The 27257-nt window shown below is 47.4% G+C and overlaps 1 protein-coding gene and 1 pseudogene across 1 annotated transcript; one reads left to right on the top strand and one right to left on the bottom strand.

Annotated features, from left to right (window-relative positions):
* Window positions 1-7234: 7234 nt before the first annotated feature.
* On the bottom strand, window positions 7235-9353 carry LOC103644675 (dnaJ protein homolog 2-like; annotated as a pseudogene).
* A 635-nt stretch (window positions 9354-9988) lies between these two features.
* Window positions 9989-15026, top strand: LOC100282469 (uncharacterized). Its single transcript, NM_001155378.2, has 6 exons — window positions 9989-10219; window positions 10302-10514; window positions 10589-10703; window positions 10795-10868; window positions 11597-11754; window positions 14186-15026. The coding sequence occupies exons 1-6, from the start codon at window positions 10146-10148 to the stop codon at window positions 14359-14361; spliced, it is 810 nt and encodes a 269-aa protein (NP_001148850.1). The 5' UTR covers window positions 9989-10145; the 3' UTR covers window positions 14362-15026.
* Window positions 15027-27257: the final 12231 nt, after the last annotated feature.

Here is a 27257-nt window from a genome sequence, read left to right as displayed (position 1 = left end):
GGCACCCAGTTCATCGGCAGAAAGTTCCTGGACTTCTGCGAGGATCACCACATCCGGGTGGACCGGGTCGCCGTAGCTCACCCCATGACGAATGGGCAAGTAGAGCGTGCCAACGACATGATTCTGCAAGGACTCAAGTCACGGATCTACAACGGCCTCAACAAGTTCGGCAGGCGATGGATGAAGGAACTCCCCTCGGTGGTCTGGAGCCTGAGGACAACGCCGAGCCGAGCCACGGGCTTCACGCCGTTCCATCTAGTCTATGGGGCCGAGGCCATATTGCCCACAGACTTAGAATACGGTTCCCCGAGGACGAGGGCGTACGATGGCCAAAGCAGTCGAACCAACCGAGAAGACTCACTGGACCAGCTGGAAGAGGCTCGGGACATGGTCTTACTACACTCGGCACGGTATCAGCAGTCCCTACGACGCTACCACGCCTGAGGGGTTCGGTCCCGAGACCTCCAGGTGGGCGACTTGGTGCTTCGGCTATGACAAGACGCCCGAGGGCATCACAAGCTCACGCCTCCCTGGGAAGGGCCATTCATTATCGCCAAGATTTTGAAGCCCGGAACGTACAAGCTGGCCAACAGTCAAGGCGAGGTCTACAACAACGCTTGGAACATCCGACAACTATGACGCTTCTACCCTTAAGATGTTTTTCAAGTCGTTCATATACCTCGCTTACATACAAAGTCTAACCATCAAGGAAGGGTCAGCCTTGCCTCGGCAAAGCCCGACCCTTCCTCGGGGGCTAGAAGGGGCGGACCCCCTCCGCGTCGAAATTTTCCTCGGAAAAAGTCTTTCTGCTAGAACATCTTTCGTGCTTTTCGATTACTTCGAAAGTGGGATCCTAAAAACGATGGAGTACACGTAAGCAGGCAAGACCGACCGAGCCGAGGGACTCCTACGCCTCCGAGATACGGATACCTCACTCATCACCTTCTGTGATAAGTAACTCACGCTCGGATAAGCGATCCCGCTGACCGAACAAGTCTTAATGCTCGAAAACTTTTCTGCCAAAACGATTTTTCGTGCCTTCTCGACTATATCGATAACATAATCCTACGGACGAGTAAGAGCACACGTAAGCGGCAAGGCCGACCGAGCCGAGGGACTCCTATGCCTCCGGGATACAGATACCTCACTCATCACCTTTCGTGAAAAGTAACTCTCGCTCGGACAAACAATTCTGTTACCGACAAATAAGTCCTGATACTCGAAACAAGGGGAAAAGAAACGCAGCTTTACAACACGACGACAATATGTTTGGGCCTCGGCGGCCGCAAAAAACATACGCACACTACAAGATAATTGTTCCTGCAGAATCAGACATCAGTGGGGGAGCAGCAGCACCCTCGGCGTCGACTCCACCTTCGGCGGAATCCGACCCGGCCTCGAACGGCAACACGGTCGAAGGATCTCCACCTCGAAGGAACCTGTTGGCACCACGCCTGGGCCATCGTCGCTGGGGTCTCCTCCGGGAACCCGGCCCGAGCAGACGGCTCGACCGGCCGCTCCGTAGCCTCAGCCAGCTGTCCCCCGGGGACATCAGCCCGACTCGTGGCCTCGGCAACCCGACTCCGGCGTCGGTCCTGCCAGTGGACGGCCAGACCAGGCTCTGGCCGACGAAGCTTCTTTTCGAGCCAACCCTGCCTCTGTCCATGCTGGCACCGCTGCCTCCGGCTCCGGCTCATCGCAGAGCGGCCGAGGGTTCCTTTAACTAAGCAAGAGAAGCCTCGGGCGGCAAGGCCGACCGAGCCGAGGGACTCCTACGCCTCCGGGATACGGATACCTCACTCGTCACCTTCGCACGAGGCAACTCACACTTGGTTAAGCGGTTCAGCTAGCCGACAGGCGAGTCCTAGTGCTCAAAATGAGGACGAAACATGGCTTCACGCCAAAATACATAAATGTTCAGGCCCCGAAAGCCGCAATGAACAAACACCGACACTCAAGGTGCCATTACAAATGGAACTCCGGTTCCGCCCCCGCAGGTACGAACAACCCCCCACATTGGAGGGCCTGCGGGACGACGAACTCCTGGTGACTCGCCGGCGACCTCTGCAGCAACAGCGATGGTCCTAGGACGGACGTTGCCGCCGGAAGGCTCTCGTTCGCGTCCCCACTCAAGGGACGAGAACCAGCTATTAAAGCCAAAGAGCCAGAGGTCGGTCTGCAGGTGGCGCTGACGGTCTAAACGGTGGGGAAGCTTTCTCCAGCTGCCACCACCTCAGCACCGCAGGCGGTGACCACCTGTCCACCAACACCGCACCAGCGAGCGCCGGCCACCCCAAAGCGCACCGGCAGGTCCTCACTCCCGTCCTCGCCACGAGAGCGAGGACAGAGGACAGAATGTTGCACCCTGGCTGGGCAGCAACAGTTCGCCCTCCCCGGCATGGCTGGAGGGCGCCTCCTCCGCAGAACTGGAGGATGGTTTCCACCCCCAGGAGTTGGAAGAAGAGGTAGCCAACTGACCCGCGTGGGAGGTAGAGCTCCGGCTCAGCCCGCCCTCCGCCCCAGCAAGGATGATGAAGATCCTTGAAGCTGAGGGTGGGGCAGAGGCCGCAGCCCGGCTCACTTCTCCCCACCATCAAGCTGGCGGTCACCGTCTTGGGTGACCGCTGGCGAGGGGATGGAGCCGGGCTGCCTGATGAAAATCCTTGAAGCCGAGCGATGGCTGAAAGGTACCAACTTCCGCGAAGTTGTGTTCCTCCAACGACGACAAGACGGAAGAACCGCGAGCGCTCCCCATCCGGGGGATCGAAAGGTGGAAGGGTGCGATGCATGAAGGGAGTGCGAAGACGTGGTTGCCATCCAAGGGAGTCACCCTCCTTTTAAAGGCAACTCTCCCCACTTGCGTCCTCAGCCGTTGCGGGCTGAGTCTTCACCAACACGCTCCAAGGTCCTCCCCCTACGACACAGGGGCTGGGTCCCATGCATCATGCAAGCTGGCCCAGGACAGAAGGAGCCAAACCGCCGTGCACGGAGCGTACAACTGCCCAGCGGTTACAAGCACTCCTCCACTTTCGTCCAGACCAGCGGGTGAAAAGGCAGACCGCCATGCGGGCGGCATGCGACCACACCAAGGGGGCACACCTTTTTGACTCCGACGCATCCAGCGTGGAGGCCCAGGCCCACACGTCATGTAACCGGCACGCCGGTTACTACGTGCGGGAAACTGCACCGCCACTTGCGTCAGTACCGCGCCTTCTCGACTGCGGAACCAGTGCCGCGACTCGAGGCAACCCTGCGCATGGCCCAATAGTGCCAACCGGGCACGTCGATCATGGGTCAGTCAGCCACGGGAGAAGGCGCGACGATCGATATGGCCAAAAGTGGGCCGACAGTAATGGCGGCGGCAGGCGGGCGGAAGCAGCGGTCAAGTCGTTTGGAGGCTCACGTCCCCTCCTGGGACAGCGAGAGAGCCCTCTCCCACGGCGTGAAGACGACGCGCCCGTGTCCCGCTCCTCGAACGGCTCGTGCACGCACAACAGCTGCCCCGTGAACCACTCGTCCTGTCGCATTAACTCTGCGGCAGGACAGGCGACACCTTTGGCAGGCGAAGCAGGCGACGCTTCACCTCCACCATAATGACCGCGTCAAAAAAGGTGCGCCACGTCATTCGATTTTGTATCCTTTTCCTCTTCCTCTTTCTCTCTCTTGCTACAGGGACCGGGAAAGGGGATACTCCGAAAGGGATCCTTCTCCGCGAAGGAAGCGGGCCCCGAGCCCCCTACTGATCAGAGGTTTGAAGGCTGGCCCCTCGGAAGGGTTCAACAGTCGCCTCAGAGCATTCGGGCTCCACGCCCACTACTGATCAGAGGTTCGAAGGCTGGCCCCTCGGAAGGGTTCGACAGCCGCCTCAGAGCACTCGGGCTCCGCGCCCACCACTGGTTAGAGGTTCGAAGGCTGGCCCCTCGGAGGGGTTCGACAGCCGCCTCAAGTCACTCGGGCTCCGCGCCCACTACTGATCAGGGGTTCGTAGGCTGGCCCCCGAAGGGTTCGACAGCTGCCTCAGAGCATGTAGAGCGAGGGATGACTCTGGGTACGTCCGATACATGGTCGAGGCTCGGGCTACGCTCCCGAGGTACCCTAGGACATTTCCGAGACCAGCAGGAGCGATTCTGTAACAGAATCCCATCAGAGGGAGGCATCGAGCCCTCAGACCCTATCAAACGGGACCGGGTCCGGCAAATCACCTGTAGGTACTTTTGGAGCGCGCCCCTGGGCCACTAGCCGACCCTTATCGAACGGGGCACGGGCGTCCACTCGGATCACCCGTTAGCAACTCACTGGAGACACCATGTTCGACGCCCTCCGAGGGCAACATGGCGCTTTCCCCCCTCCTCCTTGTGGAAAGGCGACGCAAGGGCGTATGAAAAAAAGCTGAGTCTGTCCTTGACCGTACTCTCGCTCTGTGCGGAGGCTCGGGGACTGCTCTCGCAAACTCGGCTCCGGCCAAACCGTTGACAGCGTCAACATACCGGCCCGAGAACTTGGAACCTGACTATGCACCCGGGCTACGGCCAGTTCGCATGAGGGAACAACCAGACCGGCCGAAGCATCACGAAACGCGCTAAGACCTCGAAGGAGTCAAACCACTCCTCCGAGGCCTTGGGGGCTACACCCGGCGGGTGCGCTCGCGCGCACCCACCGGAACGAAACGCAACCGAGAAAGGCCGGTCCCCTTGCAAAAAAGTGCGACAAAAGCCTCCAAGCGAGTATCAACACTCCCTTCGAGGCTCGGGGGCTACTGTCGGGGACCATAATTAGGGGTACCCCCAAGACTCCTAATCTCAGCTGGTAACCCCCATCAGCACAAAGCTGCAAAGGCCTGATGGGCGCGATTAAGGTCAAGGCTCAGTCCACTCAAGGGACACGATCTCGCCTCGCCCGAGCCCAGCCTCGGGCAAAGGCAGCCGACCCCGGAGGATTCACGTCTCGCACGAGGGCCCCCTCAAGCGACGGACACACCTTCGGCTCGCCCGAGGCCCAGTCTTCGCGGAGAAGCAACCTTGGCCAGATCGCCACGCCAACCGACCGTATCGCAGGAGCATTTAATGCAAGGATCAACTGACACCTTATCCTGACGCGCGCTCCTCAGTCGATAGAGCCGAAGTGACCGCAGTCACTTCGCCGCTCCACTGACCGACCTGACAGGAAAACAACGCTGCCTGCCCTGCTTCGACTGCTGTGCCACTCGACAGAGTGAGGCTGACAGCAGCCAAGTCCAGCCTCGGGCGCCATGGGAAGCTCCGCCTCGCCCGACCCAGGGCTCGGACTCAGCCTCGGCCTCGGAAGACGGACTCTGCCTCGCCCGACCCAGGGCTCGGACTCAGCCTCGGCCTCGGAAGACGGTCTCCGCCTTGCTCGACCCAGGGCTCGGACTCATCCTCGACCCCGGAAGACGGACTCTGCCTCGCCCGACCACAGGGCTCAGACTCAGCCTCGGCCTCGGAAGACGGTCTCCGCCTCGTCCGACCCTAGGGCCCATACTCGACCTCGACATCAGAGGAGCCTCCGCCTCGCCCGACCTCGGGCTCGGACCCGCCACGTCATAGGGAAGGCCATCATTACCCTACCCCTAGCTAGCTCAGGCTACGGGGAACAAGACCGGCGTCCCATCTGGCTCGCCCCGATAAACAAGTAATGATGGCACCCCGCGTGCTCCATGACGACGGCGGCTCTCAGCCCCTTACGGAAGCAAGGAGACGTCAGCAAGGATCCGACAGCCCCGACAGATGTACTTCCACAAGGCTCAAACACTCCTCCGACGGCCACGACATCACATGAACAGGGCGCCAAAACCTCTCCGGCTGCCACGACGGCATGTACTTAGGGCTCTAGCTCCTCTCTGCTAGACACGTTAGCATACTGCTACACCCCCATTGTACACCTGGGCCCTCTCTTTACGCCTATAAAAGGAAGGACCAGGGCTCTCGTACGAGGAGGTTGGCCGCGCGGGAGAACGGGCCGACGCACAAGGCTCTCTCTCTCCCACGCGGACGCTTGTAACCCCCTACTGCAAGCGCACCCGACCTGGGCACAGGACAACACGAAGGCCGCAGGTTTCCCCTTTGCTGTTTTCTCCCCCTTTGTGCTCCGTCTCGCGCCGACCGATCTGGGCTGAGACACGCGGCGACAATTTACTCGTCAGTTCAGGGACCCCGGGGTCGAAACGCCGACAGAATGGAAAATGAAAATCTCTTTAGAAAATATGGTTCCAAACTAGCGCTAAACGTAAGAGATTCATAACTCCAGTTTCAATTTTGTAGCCATAGAGTGGTCTCAAATAACACAGACTAGTTGGTTCCCCGTGCGTTGCGACGGCTTACAACAATACTCACATAAACTATCTATCAAAAAAATTCAAGATTTTTATTGATTGTCTCCGCTCTCTGTATAATATATTTTTTGATTTGGATAACTGATGTTATTGTTTACTCCATGGAAATATGTCTTTGTACAACACAGTCAATAAAGTGAGCGATTAGAAGAGAGTTCACAACGATTGACTGAATGAACAGATATTATAAAATGACATAATTTCATCATACAGAGAACAAATAAGAGAAAGTTTGTGAGATCAAATTTATAAAATAAGTCCCATGAAGTCAAACTTATAAAAAAGATAGATCAAAATATAGAGTGATTGCTAAAGTCAAGCATCAATAAAAACTGGATGCACTCCATATAAATTACGCTACTTCGTAGCAATTAGTAACGTTTAAAACCAACAAATAACCTTTCATTTTGCTGTTAGTGTGACAAATCATTGCTGTTCCATCCAATTCAGCAACCTCAAACACCATGTAGTCAATTGCGCCAATGTGGTCTCAGAAACGACCTAATGCTTGCAAGAGCAAAGAACGTCGTGTCGTGCTTGGGCTGTAGCCTCGGGCCAGCCCGACACGATTATTTTTTATTTTACAAAAAAGCCGTATATACCTATATACAATTTATATTCAATATTAAAAATATCTTAGCGTGATGTTCTACTGGTTAGACAATTTTACCTAGTGTCTCCCGCCCTTCTTCCATTACTAGGTCTATGCCCGTGCGTTGCTACGGGTGCATTAAAATGCATAACAATGTTAGTGCCAATGTGCCATTATATAGGAACTAATCCTTAGTAATATTGCACTCTTGTAACCGAAGTATCATCAGACCAATACAAGCGAGTAAACTCAATAGTCGCCCAAAGCGAAACAACAAATTTGCCGCAAGCTGCCTACTGCTGGGCGCACTGCACCCTCTGCCCACCCGCCTGGCACATCATCATCCTCGTCGTAGGCCTCCTGGTGCTACTGCTGCCGCCTCTGCATCTCCTCTTCGATGTTCACGTCGTAGGGCATCGTCTCCTCGCACTCGTCCAGCTCCATGTCAGTGTACTGTGATACTGGCTTGGGCGGGAGAACAGCCTCCAGGGCCTTGCACTGCTCCGGGCTCAACGAGTCCGGGAACTCCACCGAGAAGTGGATGTACAGCTTGCCCTTCATGAAGGGCCTCTGATACATGGGCATGCCTTCATCGTTGATTGCCTTGAAAGAATCTGCACAAATTTAAAATAAACATAATCATACGTCAGAATCAAAGCCATGAGAATGGAATTGGACTGTTGACAACTGACATGGTACCACCAAGACACCAACAACATTTTTAGATATTAAATTTTGTTACAACATAAAAGGAATTGCAGATTTCCAATAAAAGTGTGACCATCAAAGACAATAGCTTTAACTAACAAATCAACACCATCTATATCAGCTAAAAAATAGGTTGTCTACACACCTAAAATTGATTGCATAAAAAAATCAGGTGCTCACTTGGCAAAAATCATCACAGATCACATCTTAACAATCAGCAATATAGTTTAGTACCCCATTGGTTGTATAGACCAATAAATAATATAATCAGTACATATACCAAAAGGTAACAAAATGCAGCCAAATCCCCCATTGTTAATAACTAAACGCCCCTGACGAACTACCAACACCTACTTGTTAAACTCGGAAGAGTCTATGCAGTTCAGGTGGTAGTGTAGCCGGCTGATCACTGGCACAAACACAAATACTGTCAAATTCAAACCGCAAGCAGCCCTGAACACAATGAATCGGATTCCTCACCAGGCTTCACAACTTCGCCAGGGTTCACAACTTCGCCAGGGTTCGATTTGATCAGCAGCTGCCTGTTATCCAAGTGAGTCAGAACAAACTGGAAGCCACACAGAGATTCAGTCAAGGTTCGTGTGTGCTCATAGAAGAGGTCATCGTCCTTTCTCTTGAACTTGGGATGCTCCTTCTGCTAGAGAACAAAGATGAAACCACAAACAGTTCAGAAGTGCCACCACTCCACCAACATATAAAGCCCAGAATATATCTATCTGATAATAAAAACAACCACCATGTACTTCTGAAAAAAAGCTGGCTTTCCCCCCCAAAGCCTTGATTTGATAGAAGACTTGCATCACCCAAATTATAGAGACAACAATTAAAAGCTCGAAAGCATTACTACCGAAAAGGAGTGAAGCTTGCCACATGTGAACCCGAGATCCTACGCAACAAGAATGAAGATGCTCAGTGAAGCAGATAACAACCAACCATGAAAATTTTACTAAGCACTTTATGAACTGTCCCTTTGTGTAGTTGAGGACAAGAGCATAAAGCGTAACAGTGAAGACACATGGCTAAAAGTAACCCAAAAAAAACCACCCTGCAAGGCTGTAACATAGTACCCACCAAACCACCACATCAATTTGCTTAATCTGCGAAGCATCATTGCCTGCGACTGCGACGCTTTTACTGAAGCCCGCAGGCATGAGATGACGAGATCATCTAAATCTGAGACCAAGTGCAAATTCTGCAGTAAATCCAAGCGACAGAACCAGGACCAGGAAATCTTACCGATACCGACACTCGAGCAGATCGTTTCGCGTGATTAGCCTTACTCGAAGCTAGTTTGGGTCGAGAACAGATGATGACGTGAAGGGGGAAACGACAGACCTTGCAGCAACCGGCGCAGCGAACCGGCGGCGTAGAACGGGTGGACGAGCAGCTTCTCCCCGCGCGGGCCGATGTAGAGCGCGCGGATCGGCACGAGGTTGGGGTGGCGCGCGGCGCCGAGCGCCCGCGCGGCCGCGCGGGCCTCGTCGGCGCCCGCGCGGCCGCGCGGGCCTCGTCGGCGCCCGCGGCGCAGGCCGGGCGCACGAACCGGAGCAGCGCGACGGCCTCGCCGGCGCTGAGCCCGGCGCGGTACAGCGTGCTGTGCGAGGACTTGGCCACCACCTCGTCGGCGCGGAGGAGAACATGGAGGGAGGAAGGCACCACGCCGCTCGGCGCGGAGGAGAACATGGAGGGCGGACCTGAGCGGGGTGCAGACCTGAGCGGGGTGCGCGGGGGTCACGGAGGCGGGGGCGGGGGCACGGTCTACAATTGGCTCTTAATAGTTGTAGAGAGGGCATGGGTTCGAACCCCACATCCTGCACCGTTTTTAGCATTTTACGCTGATTTAATTAAATGGATCGACGGGCTAACGGGCTGACCCGAAACATTTAGCAGACCGGCATGACGTGCCTGTGCGCTGATTTAATTAAATGGATCGACGGTCTAACGGGCTGGCCCGACACAGTTAGCGGGCCGGTATGACGTGCTTGTGCCATAGTTGTGGGCCGCGTGCATCTAGCCCGTGTCGGACGTCGTTTGACATCTATAAATGTGCAGCAGATTAATTTGAAATAGCTGTGAGGGGTTATTTGTAAAAAAAATGACGCATGACGACCGTTGAAACTGATGCTTTAAATATAGTATAGAAGCATAGATTTGTGAACTTTGAGATTATCTATTGGATTTGGTTTTTCTTTTTTGATAAACTGAAATAAACTGCGCTTGGAACTCAGCGTAAAACGGGGAAGGACGGACGGGCCCACATGACTGTTACTGTAACTTAATCCGGTTCATGGTCTGTGGTTTGTCCAACAAAGCCTGGGCCTGGCCGCCTGGACCTGAAAAAGTCGTTCGGGATTCAAACCCTTCGATCCCAAATCTGCCCTGCACGCCTCGCCGCCGGCCACACCCCCGGCGGTCGTCGCCCTACCCGCCCTTCTCCTTACCTCTAACCCCGCCGGAGCCCAACACCTCCCCACCATGCCGCGAAACTTCCGCAAGCGGGGCATCGAGCAGGACACTGACGACCGCTCCGACGACGAGGACACTCGCCGGTACCCCTCCCTCCAATCCTCTCCTCTCTCTTGCTCTGTTGGGCCTTCTTGCTGATACCTGCCTCGCTTCCTCCCCTTTCAGCATCGCCCTCGAGGAGATCAAGTACATGCAGAAGCTCCGGGAGAGGAAGCTGGGTATCCCCGCCGACCTCGCCGCCGCATCCACTAACGGGTCCTCCGCCCGTGGTCTATTGGGCACCGGGGCAGCGGTCGCCGGTGAGGCCGAGAAGGAGGACCTCGTCCTCCAGGACACCTTCGCTCAGGAGACCGCCGTCACTATCGAGGACCCCAACATGTACTGTGCTGCACTTGTATATGCATGTCGTTTCATCTAATACTGACACGAGTACGTGTTGGCTTAACCTGAAGGTTGAGGTACGTGGAGACCGAGCTGGCGAAGAAGAGGGGTAAGATGGTTGATGTGGGACACAAGGAAGAGATGGACCATGTGGACGAGCTCTATACCGTGCCAGACCACCTCAAGGTTTGCTCATGGCTCAACCGATTTCCTCAACCAGAGAATGCTCATTGTTCTGTGGTCTGCGATGATGGTATGATTATATTGTTCCTTGCAGGTAAAGAAGAAGAACTCAGAGGAGAGCTCGACACAATGGACAACTGGCATTGCTGAAGTTCAGCTGCCTATTGAGTGCGTTCTTCAATCATTATATGCTCTAATTTGGAGTAAAGCTTGCTATGACTTAGTTGAATGCTATTTTAGGGTTCAATTGGATTGGAATGGTATCTTAAAGGTGAAAACCGTGGAAGTTGTACCAAATATCATGATGATAAATGTACTAGTGTAATCAAGAAGCCAGAATTGATGTGCATACATAAAAATTTATGCCGTCTTTGAATTGGATACAGATCGTTTAAATGCCTCAACATTTTCTTTTCTCTGTTGCACTATTTGTTTTTGTTTGACAAAAGTCTGGTCCACACTTAACAGTGCTTAATAATTTGGCTTGAAATACTTACATATTGCAACTAATAAGTCCTTGAGAATATTGTGTGAAAAAGGAAGCTAGCTAATGATCTAGTTTATGCTTAATTGGACTTACATTGATTGGTATACACTATACACAGAACATGATCTCCATATGTATCCACTCACCATTAATTTATTGTGATGTAAACTATAAAACAAGGATATGTTCAAATTAACCTAGGCAGAGCTTATACAAAGATATGCCATGCATCACCACAGTTCTATGAGCATCATGGACCCAACAATGTAACCTAGGCAGATCTTCTTCTCCATTTTTCTATTTTTTTATATGTTGTAGTTTAAATTTTATTCTAGTACTAGTCTTTCTTTTCAAAGGCAGATGCACAATTACATGCAATTCCATGTTATCATTATTTTTATCTCCACAGGTACAAATTAAGAAACATCGAAGAAACCGAGGCGGCTAAAAAGTTGCTGCAAGAGAAAAGGCTTGCAAGAAAACCAAAACCAGATGCAAACATTCCATCAAGTTATAGTGCTGATTATTTCCACCGTGGCAAAGAATATGATGAAAAACTGCGAAGAGGTTTGTTACCTGCACCTTTTCAAGATTATTTTGATGAGAAGCTGGAGGGAACCCTGTTGATAATTCATATGATTTGATGGGAAATAAAAAAATAAGAGTGTAACTCCAGAAATAAAAAACGAGAAAAGACCTATACAAATGGACCACATATAGCAATTGACATAGGTGAAGGTCTTTATCTTTCTGCCACTCTACAATTTCTTCTGATATTGATCTGTATAAGGATAACTTTGTTAGGTAGAATTGCCTTTCGGATTTTCAGGGCTTGACAGTTGGTTAACTGCTTTTCTTCCAATCTAGGTTGCAAATAGAAACACTAATGCATTTGCAATTATACAACAAACGTGTGGGAGCAATGTATTTGTATAGCACTTTCATAACATAGTTTATGTAAACCTAACTTGATTTACCAAGTAAAATTTTCACGACTGCTTTCCTACAAGCTACAACTGCTTAAAACTGCACATGACAATAAATCAAACATAAACTGTCCCTAGATTGACAAATAAAAGAATTTTCTATCTCTGTCTTTGGGGGGAATCATTTTGAAATTCATTCGCTAGCCATCAAGGGAGCACAACAAGTGTGTTGACTGTTTCTGAGCCAGCTTAAGATTTTGCATCCAGATAAAATCTTGAAGAGACATATTACATCTATCATACTTCATCCTCATCCACTGGAATAGGCCGTCCCCTCTTATTTTTCTTCAAAGCAGCATTCATCTCCTTCATTTCACTTGTGTTCATTGGATGCTGCTCATCATTTACCATGTCCACCTATAGAAGCAGTCAAGCATTGAATTTCTGAAGCATGAACAAAATCACAAAGCAGATAGAGAACCGTAGAGGGATAGCAGAGGGTAGAGCCGCCTTGGCATACTAAGTCAGGCGCTGGCGGCTGACGACGTTGGCATGTGGAATCGATGGTGGGCGATGCTGGGCCTATGGCGGGTGACTGGGTGCGTTCCGTATGGATGGTGTGGGCAACTGGGCACGTAGTGGTATGGCAGATGGACGGCGCGATGGGTAGTGATGGAGGACGGACGAGTGGCCGCGCTGGCTCGCGACGAGCAGCGGCTGAGCTCTCGTGTGGACGAGGTCATGGTTGGGCGGTCGTGGCAAAGAGGTAAGCACGCGGGTGAGGCGACACGTCGAGGAGAGTCAGGTGGAGTCAAATGAACTAGGCTGTCGATCTAGGGTTATTGGGTGCTGTATTCACTTCCTATGGCACCCAAATCCGTCGCCTAATCGCCCACGAACGCCTTAGCCACGTCTCATGGACGCCATGGACGATTCAAGGACGCCATAGGCCTAAAATCTAAGGCGTCTACTATGACGTCCTAAGGTGCAGCGCTTAAGCGATGCTTATAGGACGTCATAACAACCATGGTCTGTGTTGGAATATAATATAAATGAATTGTCCACATCTTTCCATTAGCTTAAGTTTTTGGGTTGAACTGGTTAGTGCATGCAACTTAATATGGTATCAAAGCGTCATAAGTTCAAATTTTGGTTAGCGCAATTAAAAATAAAATAATTGTTGATCGCTCTTATCCCACGCCTGAGATTCAAGAGAGGCTCGACGTGAGGCGGAGTGTTGGAATATAATATAAGTGAAATGTCCACAAGCTTAAGCTTTTGGCTTGAACTGGTTGGTGCATACAACTTAATAATCTGTTACCTCCCAGGCTGCCTAAGCCCTCATGTCTGATCTGTTAGACCCAGAATGGTCCTGCCGCCTGCGCTGCCTCTGCTCTGGCTGACGATGACAAAAATGGCAGCTTTGCAATTCAGCTAAACATGTTCAGTACACTAAACTATGAATATAATTCTTCCTGGTTGGTTTCTCTTGCTGTCCTCTGACTGCTGGAAAGTGTCCTGTATTTATGTCGCTAGTGACAAATTACAGAGCGGCTTACTCTGCCCTATTGCTAGCATAGACTCAAATTCGTTCAAACTTCTGAAACTTTGACGACTAATAGGTCTCAAAATATTTAGTTTAAAGATATAATTATGATGTGGATATATTTGTGTTGAATAAAACTTTGATAATGACATACTGTTGGGGGAGTAGCACTTGTGGTTATTTACAAAAAGATTTAATCTGGCTGTTATAGTTGGAACCCACCAGATGGATGAACTGGACAACATTTTTTTAATGAAAATTGATGTGCCCTATAATGAAAGTAGATACTCGATAGACCAGTAGAGTATTGACATAATGTTGGGGGATATGGATGATGAGTTTTATTAGAATATAAAAAAATAGATCATGTTCTGTGCACCGTTCTGCTGCAGCAGATTACTGCAGTGCGCAGTGATAGTGATATTATTTCTGAGCTCTATCATTCAAGGGTGTCTAAGCATGTCATATCATCTGCATCCTTTCTGTTCTCATTTAAATGTGCTAAATTTATTTCCTTATAATGCAGAGAATCCTGGGTTGTACAAAGATAATGATTCTCGGCCAAGTGGAAATCCAGGAGGCAAAGCAACAGATACTAAAAATCCAGATGGTGTTGGTGCAGGACGGAGAGAAGCTGCGAGTGATGAACTCATGCTTCAGCGTTTCCGCAAACGAGAAAAATTCCGCGCCCTTCGAAGATAAGCCAGAGCTGACAGGTTGCTAGATTGTGCCAGTTGCCTTTGAAGCTCAAAAATATAGTTGTGGCTGCATAAAGTCCCAACATATCATGTCCTTTTAGTGAGAAACTTACTGTAAAATGCATCCTTGGTTATTGAGTCTGCTTCTGCAGCTGCTAAGGGCAAGGAGCAGATTAACCTTATTACAGAGGCGATTTGGGGCAATATATTTGAGCTGAGGGATATCTGAATTTTGTGTCAGCTCTGAGGCTCATATATTAAGAGGGGCCGCAGTGGTTCAGGACATAGGAGCTCATAACTTTCCAGATGCTCAGATCGTGCCATGTTCATCTGCAATGGAAGAAAGGAAGGTGTGTTCTCCGTACAAATATAAATGAACTGCTTCGACATCTTGAGCAAACTCCAAGGGGTAGTGCGAATGTCTGATCTCATTTTCTTTGGAGTGAATGGCAAAGCCTGCAAATTCATCTTTCTAGTCTAGAATGTATTGTTTCTCTGAATTATTTGCAGTTTGCTGCAGTAGCATCAGTTATCTAGATTTCTAGGGACGAGCAATCTGTGAGTTGTTTTTGTTGCACTATTGCTGCTTGCTTTGCCTTTACTAGTTCAAGTATCAATTCTTTATAAGAGTTTTGAGTTTCATATCAATTTTGAGGTTTTGGCCTTTTGCACCCCCGTTTTTTTTGGTTTAGCTGTCCCAATATGCCAATCAGTTGTACCGCTGCCTAGTACCAGTAGCATTGTATGGCTCGAACTAAGGCGTTGTTTGGTTAATACCTTGTTAAGGAAATAGTAATAAGATCTCGTATCGGTAAAGTGTTGTTTGGTTCATACTTTGTTAAGGAAATAGTAATAAGATCTCTTATCGTCGATAATGGTTACTAGTTATAATTGGATTAGACATTAGTATCTAGAACTACTAGATAGAGTTTAACCAAACAAAAGTATCGCTATCCATTACCTCATGTAATCTATTTATGTTATATTTCTATGAACTAAACATTATCTAGGGCCATGTTTGGTTTTACCCTAATCTATATGGTTTGATAAGGGTTAAGGCGGTTTTAATCCTTAGTAAATCAAAATCTTTCCTAATCTATATCAATCCCCTCTAATCCATATGAATTGAAAATAATCGAACAAACCTTAAAGGGGTGTTTGAATGCTAGAGCTAATATTAGTTGACTAAAAATTGATAGTAGAATTATCTAGCTAACAAATAGACAATTAACTATTAGCTAATCTACTAAAAGTAGCTAATAGCTAAATTATTTTCTAGACTGTTTGAATGTTTTTATCTAATTTTAGCAGCTAACTGTTTACTCTAATGCATTCAAACACCTCCTAAACATACTACCATTGGATCGTTAGGACAAGCCAAATAGTTTATTTTGAAAGGGCTGTTATGCTCGTAATTTGGGTTTGACAATTATTCTCATAAGTTGGTTTTGGCAATTATTCTTGTGATTAACAGGAATCTATCCAAGGTCTCGATTGGATCTTGGAAAGAACTTTGCCGTCAATTTGTGTCTAATTTTTAGGCACTTAGGGCTTATTTGTTTCTCCCTACTAAATTTTAGTCTCTATCATATTAGATATTTGGATGTTAGTTAAAAATATTAAATATATTTTAATTACAAAACTAATTACATAGATAAGAAGCATAGATAAGGACTAAACAACAAGACAAATCTATTGAACTTAATTAGTCCATGATTCGTCCATGTGATGTTACAATAAATATTTGCTAATCATGGATTAATTATGCTTACAAAATTTGTCGTATCATTTAATCTTCATCTATATAATTAGTTTAATTAAAATATATTTAATACTCATATCTGACATTTAAACTTTCGATGTGACATGTGCTAATCTTTAGTTGCTAGAACCAAACTTTCTCTTACTCATTGCTTGACATGGAGTCCCATCTCCACGTCATCCAATAACAGCAGAGGGAGTCTCTAGGTGCCTTCATGCAGAGATTTGCCGAGTCAGAAACACTATCCTTTGCATCGTGCCTCCTTTCATTGTCGTTGTTGTTGGGGACTTGTTCTCAAATGCTATGAATTAAGAACAAGACAACACAAATGTTAATGATTAAATACCTTCATACTTCGAAGCATTATCTCCCTTAGGATATAATGATCTTCAGACGAAGGTCATGAAGGGCATACCTTCATCATCTCAATACATAATGAAAAGTAGGATCATATGACATATAAAAATGTATAATCATATGATATCATTAGACTATTTATATTCTCATTATATAATCATGAATAAACATCAACAATATTGAATTACATTTATACCTTCGACTTGACAGAAGGTGAGAATCCAAGTGTGACGTGCGACTGAATACAAGTCAGCGTGAACAGTACGGTGCTACTGTTCATCTATTTATAGGCACATGACGCAGCCTGTGTAAAATTACATCCATACCCTTAACATTTAGGGTTTTTAAAATTGGTGCCCTCAGTTTTGGTGGTGTGCTCATCTATACCCTTAGTCGTGTTTTTTGCTTAGCTGTGCCCTTCCAGTGCTATAGAACAGAAGGGCACGACTGAGCAAAAAACACGACTAAGGGTATATGTGAGCACACCACTAAAACTGAGGGCACCAATTTAAAAAACCCTAACATTTACTATTGACTAAGGGGTAATCTATTGAGGACTAGACAACCTTTTCCCCTTTAAGTCGGTTTCATTCTCCACCGCTAAGCTGAAACTTCTCCATATATATCTTCGGAACTGGTTCATCTCCCTCCCAGACTGCGCTTTTCATATCGTGTACACCTTCATCCCAAGGCCGAAGGTCTCTGTGAGTATATTATACTTAGACTGCGCTTTTCATATCGTGTACACCTTCATCCCAAGGTCGAAGGTCCCTGTGAGTATATTATACTTGGAAAACATATTAGTCGTGTTTTTGAGGACCTTCGTAAGATGAAGGCCCCCAACAGTTGCCTTCCAATAGGGTTTGGGGGATGACATGATGCTCGAGGAACTAGCCACCCGCAATATCCATGATGTTGGATAGATTCTTACTCTCACTAACAAATATGCATGGGTTGTAGAGGGGAGAGCATGACATGTACCTAGAGACACGCAACTGGGGTTGTTGGGCTTTGGGTCCTCACTCCTTGAGCCCTTAAAGAAGAATAAAAAAGCCTATAGGGGCCCACATGTATAGGGTTGGTCCTCGTTCGTGCCTCCACTTATTCGTCGCATCAGTCGCCTTCCGTCATAGACTCATCACCTTGAATTGTTGATCTTAAATGGCTAAAGTAAATCTTGAATAGTTGAATATTTGTTTAGATGTACGTTAGTAAACATTGAATGACTGAATATTTATTCTATTGTACGTTGAAATAAACCTTAAATGGTTGAATATTTGTTGTTGTATGATAAAGTAAACATTGAATGACTGAAGTAAACCTTAAAAGACCAGCAAATCTTAAATTGGTAAATTTTTATTGGTGCGCGCTGCGAGCGGTGGATGAACCACGTTAACCGCAGGTGGACTTGATTGGCTAGTGCGGTTGGTTCCCTAGTACGCTTAATTTCCTGGTGTGATTGGTCCCTGGCGGGCTGGTCTGGTTAGACCTTTTGGTCCAGATGACAGACCATGCATCCCAACCCCTGGGTGATGATTAGTGTTTAAGCATATATATATCCAATGCGGGTACGCATGTTCCTAGACATGTGTATAACTTTTTTATACCCACGAGAGAAAACCCATTGGGTTGAGTAAAAGTCGCCTAAGGGGGGGGGGTGGATATGCGGAATCTGAAATTTATAAACTTAAGCACACAATACAAGCCGGGGTTAACGTTAGAATTAAATCCGAGTCTGAAAGAGAGGGGAAACAAATCAACCAAGAAATAAAGTGGATGAACACGGTGATTTGTTTTACCGAGGTTTGGTTCCAAAGAACCTAGTCCCCGTTGAGGTGGTCACAAAGACCGGGTCTCTTTCAACCCTTTCCCTCTCAAACGGTCACTTAGACCGAGTGAGCTTTCTCCTTAATCAAATGGGTCACTTAGACCCCGCAAGGACCACTACACACTTGGTGTCTCTTGCTTTGATTACAAGTCACTTGAGAATAAGAATGGGAAAAGAAGAAAGCACGATTGCAAAAGCCAAGCGACAAGAGCGACAAATAACACACAGATCACTCTCTCTCTCTCAAGTCACTAATCACTAATGATCACTTGTCTCAATTGTGGAACTTGGAGAGATTGGAAGCTTTGATTGTGTCTTTTGAATGGATTGCTAGCTCTTGTATTGAATGTGAAGGATTGGAGTGCTTGGTTGAAGTGAATGGAGGTGGTTGGGGTTGTATTTATAGCCCCCAACCATTTCCTAGCTGTTGCTCCTTTCCTGCCAACCGCGGACGGTCCGCGCCCCTGGTCCGGACGGTCCATCCCTGCACATCAACGGCTGAAATCACAACTGTCAGCAGTAACGGCTATATCAACGACTACTTTGCATTAAATGCGTCGTCAGATGTCAGGTAAAGCAATCGCGGATGGTCCGGTCGTGCACCCCGGACGGTCCGCGAGGACGCTAAAAATACATTTATCGAACCCGTCACCTTCGGGTTTTTTCTGGTTTTCACCGACCAGACGGTCCGCGCTTGGTCTCGGACGGTGCTCTCTTCTCCATCAAACAATCCCTAGTGTTGACTTGCGTTTATGCAGTGTTCCTATCCGAGGGTCACCCTGGTGTCGCGGACGGTCCGCCGCAAGGGCCCGGACGGTCCGCGCTTAGTTGTTTTTTTCAAAAAGCTTCTCCTGTCCGGAATAATCTACGGTATTCCGGACAGTCGATTTAGAATAGCTATAGATGAACTTATGCACCTGTGAAATGATCAACTAGGCAAACTGGTTAGTCCACAAGGTTTGTGATGGTCGTAAAACACCAAAATCAATTATAGGAAATATTGAGACTATTTCCCTTTCAATCTCCCCCTTTTTGGTGATTGATGCCAACACAAAACCAAAGCAAATATAGAGTGTAGAAATGTAACTAGTTTGCATTTTGACAGATGTGCATAAGTTATTTTGAAATGAAAGCATTTCTAAGTATATAAGTTTGATTTGATATTTAACATTTTGGACCACATTTGCACCACTTGTTTTGTTTTTGCAAATTCTTTTGGAAAATCTTTTCAAAGTCTTTTGCAAATAGTCAAAGGTAAATGAGTAAGATTGCAAGAAGCATTTTCAAGATTTGAAATTTCTCCCCCTGTTTCAAATGTTGTTTCCTTTGACTAAATAAAACTCCCCCCTGAATGAAATTCTCCTCTTAGTTTTCAAGAGGGTTTTAATAGATACCAATTGGAAATATATTGAGATGCTAGTTTTGAAAACATACCAATTTTAAAACAACATGCCAATTTGAAATATATCAATTAAAGGTGGTGGTGCGGTCCTTTTGCTTTGGGCTAATATTCTCTCCCTCTTTGGCATTAATCACCAAAAACGGAGACTTGGTGAGCCCTTTTACTTTCTCCCCCATTGGTACAAGTAAATATGAGTGAAGGATTATACCAATTTGGAGTGACGTGGAGTGACGGCGAAAGGTAAATGATACTGTTAGAGTGGAGTGGAAGCCTTGTCTTCGCCGAAGACTCCATTTCCCTTTCAATCTACGACTTAGCATAGAATTATACTTGAAAGCATATTAGTCGTAGCAAATGAAAGATATATGATCAAATGTATATAAATGAGCTATGTGTGCAGTGTTTCAATCAAAATTCCGAGAATCAAGAATGTTTAGCTCATTCCTAAGTGTGGTAAAGGTTTTCTCATCTAATGGTTTGGTAAAGATATCGGCTAATTATTCTTTAGTGCTAACATAAGCTATTTCGATATCCCCATTTGTTGGTGATCCCTCAAAAAGTGATAACGAATGTCTATGTGCTTAGTGCGGCTATGTTCAACGGGATTATCCGCCATGCGGATTGCACTCTCATTGTCACATAGGAGAGGGACTTTGCTCAATTTGTAGCCATAGTCCCTGAGGGTTTGCCTCATCCAAAGTAATTATGCACAACAATGGCCTACGACAATATACTCGACTTCGGCGGTAGAAAGAGCTACTGAGTTTTATTTCTTTGAAGCCCAAGACACCAGGGATCTCCCCCAGAAACTGACAAGTCCCTGATGTGCTCTTCCTATAAATTTTACACCCTGCCTAATCGGCATCTGAATATCCTATTAAATCAAAAGTGGATCCCTTGGGGTACCGAAGACCAAACTTAGGAGTGTAAACTAGATACCTCATGATTCTTTTCATGGCCCTAAGGTGAACTTCCTTAGGATCGGCTTGGAACCTTGCACACATGCATACAGAAAGCATGATATTCGGTCGAGATGCACATAAATAGAGTAAAGATCCTATCATCGACCAGTATACCTTTTGATCTACGGATTTACCTCCCGTGTCGAGGTCGAGATGCACATTAGTTCCCATGGGTGTCTTGATGGGCTTGGCATCCTTCATTCCAAACTTGGTAAGTATGTCTTGAATGTACTTTGTTTGGCTGATGAAGGTGCCCTCTTGGAGTTGCTTGACTTGAAATCCTAGGAAATACTTCAACTCCCCCATCATAGACATCTCGAATTTTTGAATCATGATCCTACTAAATTCTTCACATGTAGATTTGTTAGTAGACCCAAATATGATATCATCAACATAAATTTGGCATACAAACAAATCTTTTGCAATGGTCTTAGTAAAGAGTGTAGGATCGACTTTACTGACTTTGAAGCCATTAGTGATAAGAAAATCTCTTAGGCATTCATACCATGCTCATGGGGCTTGCTTGAGCCCATAAAGCGCATTTGAGAGTTTGTAAACATGGTTAGGGTACTCACTATCTTCAAAGCCGGTAGGTTGCTCAACATAGACCTCTTCCTTGATTGGTCCATTGAGGAAGACACTTTTCACATCCATTTGATAAAGCTTAAAGCCATGGTAAGTAGCATAGGCAAGTAATATGCGAATTGATTCAAGCCTAGCTACGGGTTCATAGGTTTCACCGAAATCCAAATCTTCGACTTGTGAATAACCCTTGGCCACAAGTCGGGCATTGTTCCTTGTCACCACACCATGCTCATCTTGCTTGTTGCGGAATACCCACTTGGTTCCTACAACATTTTGGTTAGGACGTGGAACTAAATGTCACACCTCATTCCTTGTGAAGTTGTTGAGCTCCTCTTGCATTGCCAACACCCAATCCGAATTTCTTAGTGCATCCTCCACCCTGTATGGCTCAATAGAGGACACAAAAGAGTAATGTTCACAAAAATGTGCAACTCGAGATCTAGTGGTTACCCCCTTATGAATGTCACCGAGAATGGAGTTCACGAGGTGATCTCTTTGAATTGCTTGATGGACTCTTGGGTGTGGCGGTCTTTGACCCTGAATTTCCTGCTCATCTTTGAAAGGGAAATAGGCTTACACCTTTTTCTAAATGATTTTGGTGGTTGAATTGCCCAACACAAATAATTGGACTAACTAGTTTGCTCTAGATTATAAGTTCTACAAGTGCCAAAGGTTCAACACAAACCAATAAAAAGTCCAAGAAAGGGTTCAAATAAAAAGAGCAAAAGACAACCGAAGGCTGCCCTGGTCTGGCGCACCGGACTGTCCGGTGCACCAGGGAGATCAACTCCAAACTTGCCACCTTCGGGAATTCTGGGAGCCACTCCGCTATAATTCACCAGACTGTCCGGTGTAGCACCGGACTGTCCGGTGTGCCAAGCGGAGCAATGGCTACCTGCGCCAATGGTAGTCTGCAACAACTACAGTGAACAGTGAACATTGCCATAGCAGGGTCAGAGCAGGCGCTAGAAGGCACACCGGACAGTGAACAGTGACTGTCCGGTGGCCCACATGTCAGAAGCTCCAACGGTCGAACCCTAACGGTTGGGTGACGTGGCTGGCGCACCGGACACTCGTGGCTGGCGCACCGGATAGTGTCCGGTGCGCCATACGACAGCAGCCTTCCCCAACGGCCATTTTGGTGGTTGGGGCTATAAATACCCCCCAACCACCACACTTCAATGCATCCAAGTTTTCAGCCATCAAACCTCATACAAGAGCTCTAGACTTCATTCCAAGACACAAACAAAGAGATCAAATCCTCTCCCAAGTCTGGAATCACTCCAAACAAATTAGTGACTAGAGAGAGAGACTTTTGTGTTCTTTTGAGCTCTTGCGCTTGGATCGCTTTTCTTCTTCCTCTATTCTTGTTTCCAACTCGCTTGTAATCAAAGCAAGAGACACCAATTTGTGGTGGTCCTTGTAGTGGACTAAGTGTCCCATTTGATTGAAGAGAAAAGCTCACTCGGTCTAAGTGACCGTTTGAGAGAGGGAAAGGGTTGAAATAGACCCGGTCTTTGTGACCACCTCAACGGGGAGTAGGTTTGCAAGAACCGAACCTCGATAAAACAAATCACCATGTCATCCTGAGAGCACCTAGAGAGGGGGGGTGAATAGGTGATCCTGTAAAAACTAAAACTTATAGCCACAAAACTGTTAAGTGTTGGCATAATGGAATTAAGTGGCTAAGGACCGAGCTCTTGTGAAACACAATGGTCACAAATAAAACAAGCACAAGAGACACGATGATTTATCCCATGGTTCGGCCAAGTATAACACTTGCCTACTCCATGTTGTGGCGTCCCAATGGACGAGGGTTGCACTCAACCTCTTTCAAGTGATCCAATGATCGACTTGAATACCATGGTGTTTTTCTTTCTTTAACTCTTTCCCGTTTGCGAGGAATCTCCACAACTTGGAGTCTCTCGCCCTTACAACAAAGATCAAAGTGAAAGCACTAGAGTAAAGGAGGGAAGCAACACACACAAATCCGCAGCAATACGCACACACACAACCAAGACTTGAGCTCGAATGAATCGCAACAAGTTCAGCACTAGAACGGAGCTCAAATCACTAAGAAAGTCAATCAAGTGTGCGGAGACGGAGTGTGGAAGATTTAGAATGCTCAAAGTATGCTTTTGTGTCTCCTTCATGCGCCTAGGGGTCCCTTTTATAGCCCCAAGGCAGCTAGAAGCCGTTGGAAGCATTCTTGGAAGGCAATTCTTGCCTTCTGTCGGGTGGCGCACCGGACAGTCCGGTGCACCACCGGACAACCACTGTAGCATGTCCGGTGCGGATCTCCTTCCATTCCTGGCGCAGCCGACCGTTGGATCTTCGGGCTGGTTGGCGCACCGGACACTGTCCGGTACATACCGGACAGTCCGGTGCCCCCAACCGACCGTTGGTTGGGGCCACGCGTCGCGCGCGGATTGCGCGGCCGACCGTTGCACTGGCGGGCGTTGGCTCACCGGACAGTCCGGTGAATTATAGCCATACACCGCCACAGTTTCCCGAGAGTGGCTAGTTCGCCGGAGTCCAGCCTAGCGCACCGGACACTGTCCGGTGCACCACCGGACAGTCCGGTGCACCCAGACTAAGTAGCAGTTGGTTGTACACAGCCAACTCTTTTCCAATCCTTTTCTTTTCCTGATTCTAGCACTTAGACAAATATATTAGTACACAAAAACCAATATACTAAGTCTAGAACCATACCTTCTTGTCGATTTGCACTTCATCCATCATTTGGCATATAATTACTCACTTAATATGTGTTGGGCACGTAATCACCAAAATATACTAGAAATGGCCCAAGGACACATTTCCCTTTCAATCTCCCCCTTTTTGGCGATTTATGCCAACACATCAAAAAGCAACAAATGGGAATGCAACATCAAGGCAATTGAGAACAAAAATAGTCTTTGACAAGATTTGACATATTTGAATCGTTCTTCGCCACCACTTGGTTTGTTTTTGCAAATCAAATTCATTTTCCTATCTCTAAGTTAAACACACATGTTTAGACCCAAGGAGAGATAATCCAAGAGTAAAAATGATTAAGAGCCAAAAACTCCCCCTTTTTCCCATAATCAAACATTCTCCCCACAAGAGACCAAATTTTGATAGTAAGAGTTATTTTGACAAGACAAATTAAAAGTTCTACTCTATTCTTTTTCAAAAACTTCACAAGTGGTAGCTGATCCATTTGCTTTGGCCTTATTTTCTCCCCCTTTGGCATTAAGCACCAAAACAGAATCAATCTTGGCCCTTAAACCCCATTGCCTCACCAAAATCGTCAATTATGAGTAAAAAGGCAATAAGAGTATGGAGATGAACTTGTGAGAGCACCTAGAGGGGGGGGGGGTGAATAGGTGATCCTGTAAAACTTGAAAACTTAAGCCACAAAAACTTGGTTAAGAGTTAGCACAGTAAATGCCAAGTGGCTAGAGAGGAGTCTCAACAAAACACAATAACCACAAGAAATCAATCACAGAGATGGCACGGTGGTTATCCCGTGGTTCGGCCAAGACCAACGCTTGCCTACTCCACGTTGTGGCATCCCAACGGACGAGGGTTGCAATCAACCCCTCTCAAGCGGTCCAAAGACCCACTTGAATACCACGGTGTTTTGCTTGCTTTTCTCAATCCCGTTTGCGAGGAATCTCCACAACTTGGAGCCTCTCGCCCTTACACTTGAAGTTCTCAAAGAAGCACAGAGCAAGGGAGGATTAGCAACGCACACAAGACACAAGAATCAGAGTGTCAACACGCACACAAGTCGCAACAAGAGCTCGCAACACAACTCAATGAGTTCACAACTCCAGTAGAGCTCTATATGCTATCACAATGAAACAAATGCGCGGAATCGAGGTCTTGGTGCTTAGAAATGTTGTAGGAATGCTTGGTGTACTCCTCCATGCGCTTAGGGGTCCCTTTTATAGCCCCAAGGCAGCTAGGAGCCGTTGAGAGCAATCTGAGAAGGCAATCCTTGCCTTCTGTCACGTGGCGCACCGGACAGTCCGGTGCACACCGGACACTGTCCGGTGCCCGATTTCCTTCCTTAAACAGCGCAGCCGACCGTTGGCAGCCAGCTAGTCGTTGGCGCACCGGACATGTCCGGTGCACACCGGACAGTCCGGTGCCCCTTTCTAGCCGTTGGCTCGGCCACGTGTCCCGCGCAGATCGCGCGACCGACCATTGGCTCACCGGACAGTCCGGTGCACACCGGACGGTCCGGTGAATTATAGCCGTACGTCGCCGGTGAATTCTCGAGAGCGGCCAGTTTGCTCGAGCCAGCCTGGCGCACCGGACACTGTCCGGTGCACCACCGGACACTGTTCGGTGCACCACCGGACAGTCCGGTGCTCCCAGACTGAGCAGACTTTGGCTGAACAAAGCCATCTCATTTCCAATTCGATTTTTCCTGTTTCCAGCACTTAGACACAACACATTAGTCAATTAAATAATATACTAAGTCTAGAAACATACCTTTTGACATGATTTGCACTTTGTCCACCACATTGCATAGATCAACACAAAAGCACTTGCGTTGGCACTCAATCACCAAAATACTTAGAAATGGCCCAAGGGCACATTTCCCTTTCAATCTCCCCCTTTTTGGTGATTTATGCCAACATAACATAAAGCAAGTAGAACAAGTGCAAAATCACTTCAAATAAAACTCAAATTTGTTTTGAATCAGATTTGACATATATGGATCATTCTTTGCCACCACTTGGTTTGTTTTTGCAAATCAAACTCAAATTTCTATCTCTAAGTCAAACACACATGTTAAGAGAGTCATTCCAAGAGAAATTGATTCAAGATTTCAAAAACTCCCCTTTTTCCCATAATCAACATTTCTCCCCACAAGAAGCCAACTTTTGACACGAGAGACAATAAAAGAGTTTTGACAAACCAAAAGCTCTATTCTACTATTTTCAAAATCTCTCAAGTGGTAGCTGATCCATTTATCGCTTTGGCCTTTATTTTCTCCCCCTTTGGCAAAATCTCTCAAGTTTGTTGCGGAATACTCACTTGGTTCCCACAACATTTTGCTTGGGACGAGGCACCAGCGTCCAAACTTCATTGCGCTTGAAGTTGTTGAGTTCCTCCTGCATGGCCAACACCCAGTCCGGATCTAGCAAGGCCTCTTCTACCCTGAAAGGCTCAATGGAAGAGACAAAGGAGTAATGCTCACAAAAATTAACTAATCTTGAACGAGTAGTTACTCCCTTGCTAATATCACCCAATATTTGGTCGACGGGATGATCCCTTTGAATCGTCGCTCGAACTTGGGTTGGAGGTGCCTGAGGTGCTTCTTCCTCTTCAACTTGAACATCTTGTGCTCCCCCTTGATCATGCGCCTCCACTTGAGGTACCTGTTCGTCACCTTGGGTTGGGGGAAGCACCATAGTTGAGGAAGACAGTTGATCTTGCTCCAATTGTTCCTGAGGCCGTACATCTCCAATCGCCATGGTGCGTATCGCGGCCGTTGGAACGTCTTCTTCATCTACATCATCAAGATCAACAACTTGCTCTCTTGGAGAGCCATTAGTCTCATCAAATACAACGTCGCTAGAGACTTCAATCAAACCCGATGATTTGTTGAAGACCCTATACACCTTTGTATTTGAATCATAACCTAATAAAAACCCTTCTACAGCTTTGGGAGCAAATTTAGAAGATCTACCTTTCTTCACAAGAATATAACACTTGCTCCCAAATACACGAAAATAAGACACATTGGGTTTGTTACCAGTTAGCAGCTCATATGACGTCTTTTTGAGGAGGCGGTGAAGATAGACCCTGTTGATGGCGTGGCAAGCCGTGTTCACGGCTTCCGACCAAAAACGCTCGGGGGTCTTGAACTCTCCAAGCATAGTCCTCGCCATATCAATGAGCGTCCTGTTCTTCCTCTCTACCACACCATTTTGCTGAGGTGTGTAGGGAGCGGAGAACTCGTGCTTGATCCCCTCCTCCTCAAGGAACTCCTCCACTTGAAGAT

Source organism: Zea mays, chromosome 1 (genome assembly GCF_902167145.1).
Source record: "Zea mays cultivar B73 chromosome 1, Zm-B73-REFERENCE-NAM-5.0, whole genome shotgun sequence".
Taxonomy (NCBI): Eukaryota; Viridiplantae; Streptophyta; class Magnoliopsida; order Poales; family Poaceae; genus Zea; species Zea mays.
The sequence above is the reverse complement of the archived record's forward strand: the minus strand, read 5'-3'. Positions and strand labels throughout refer to the sequence as shown.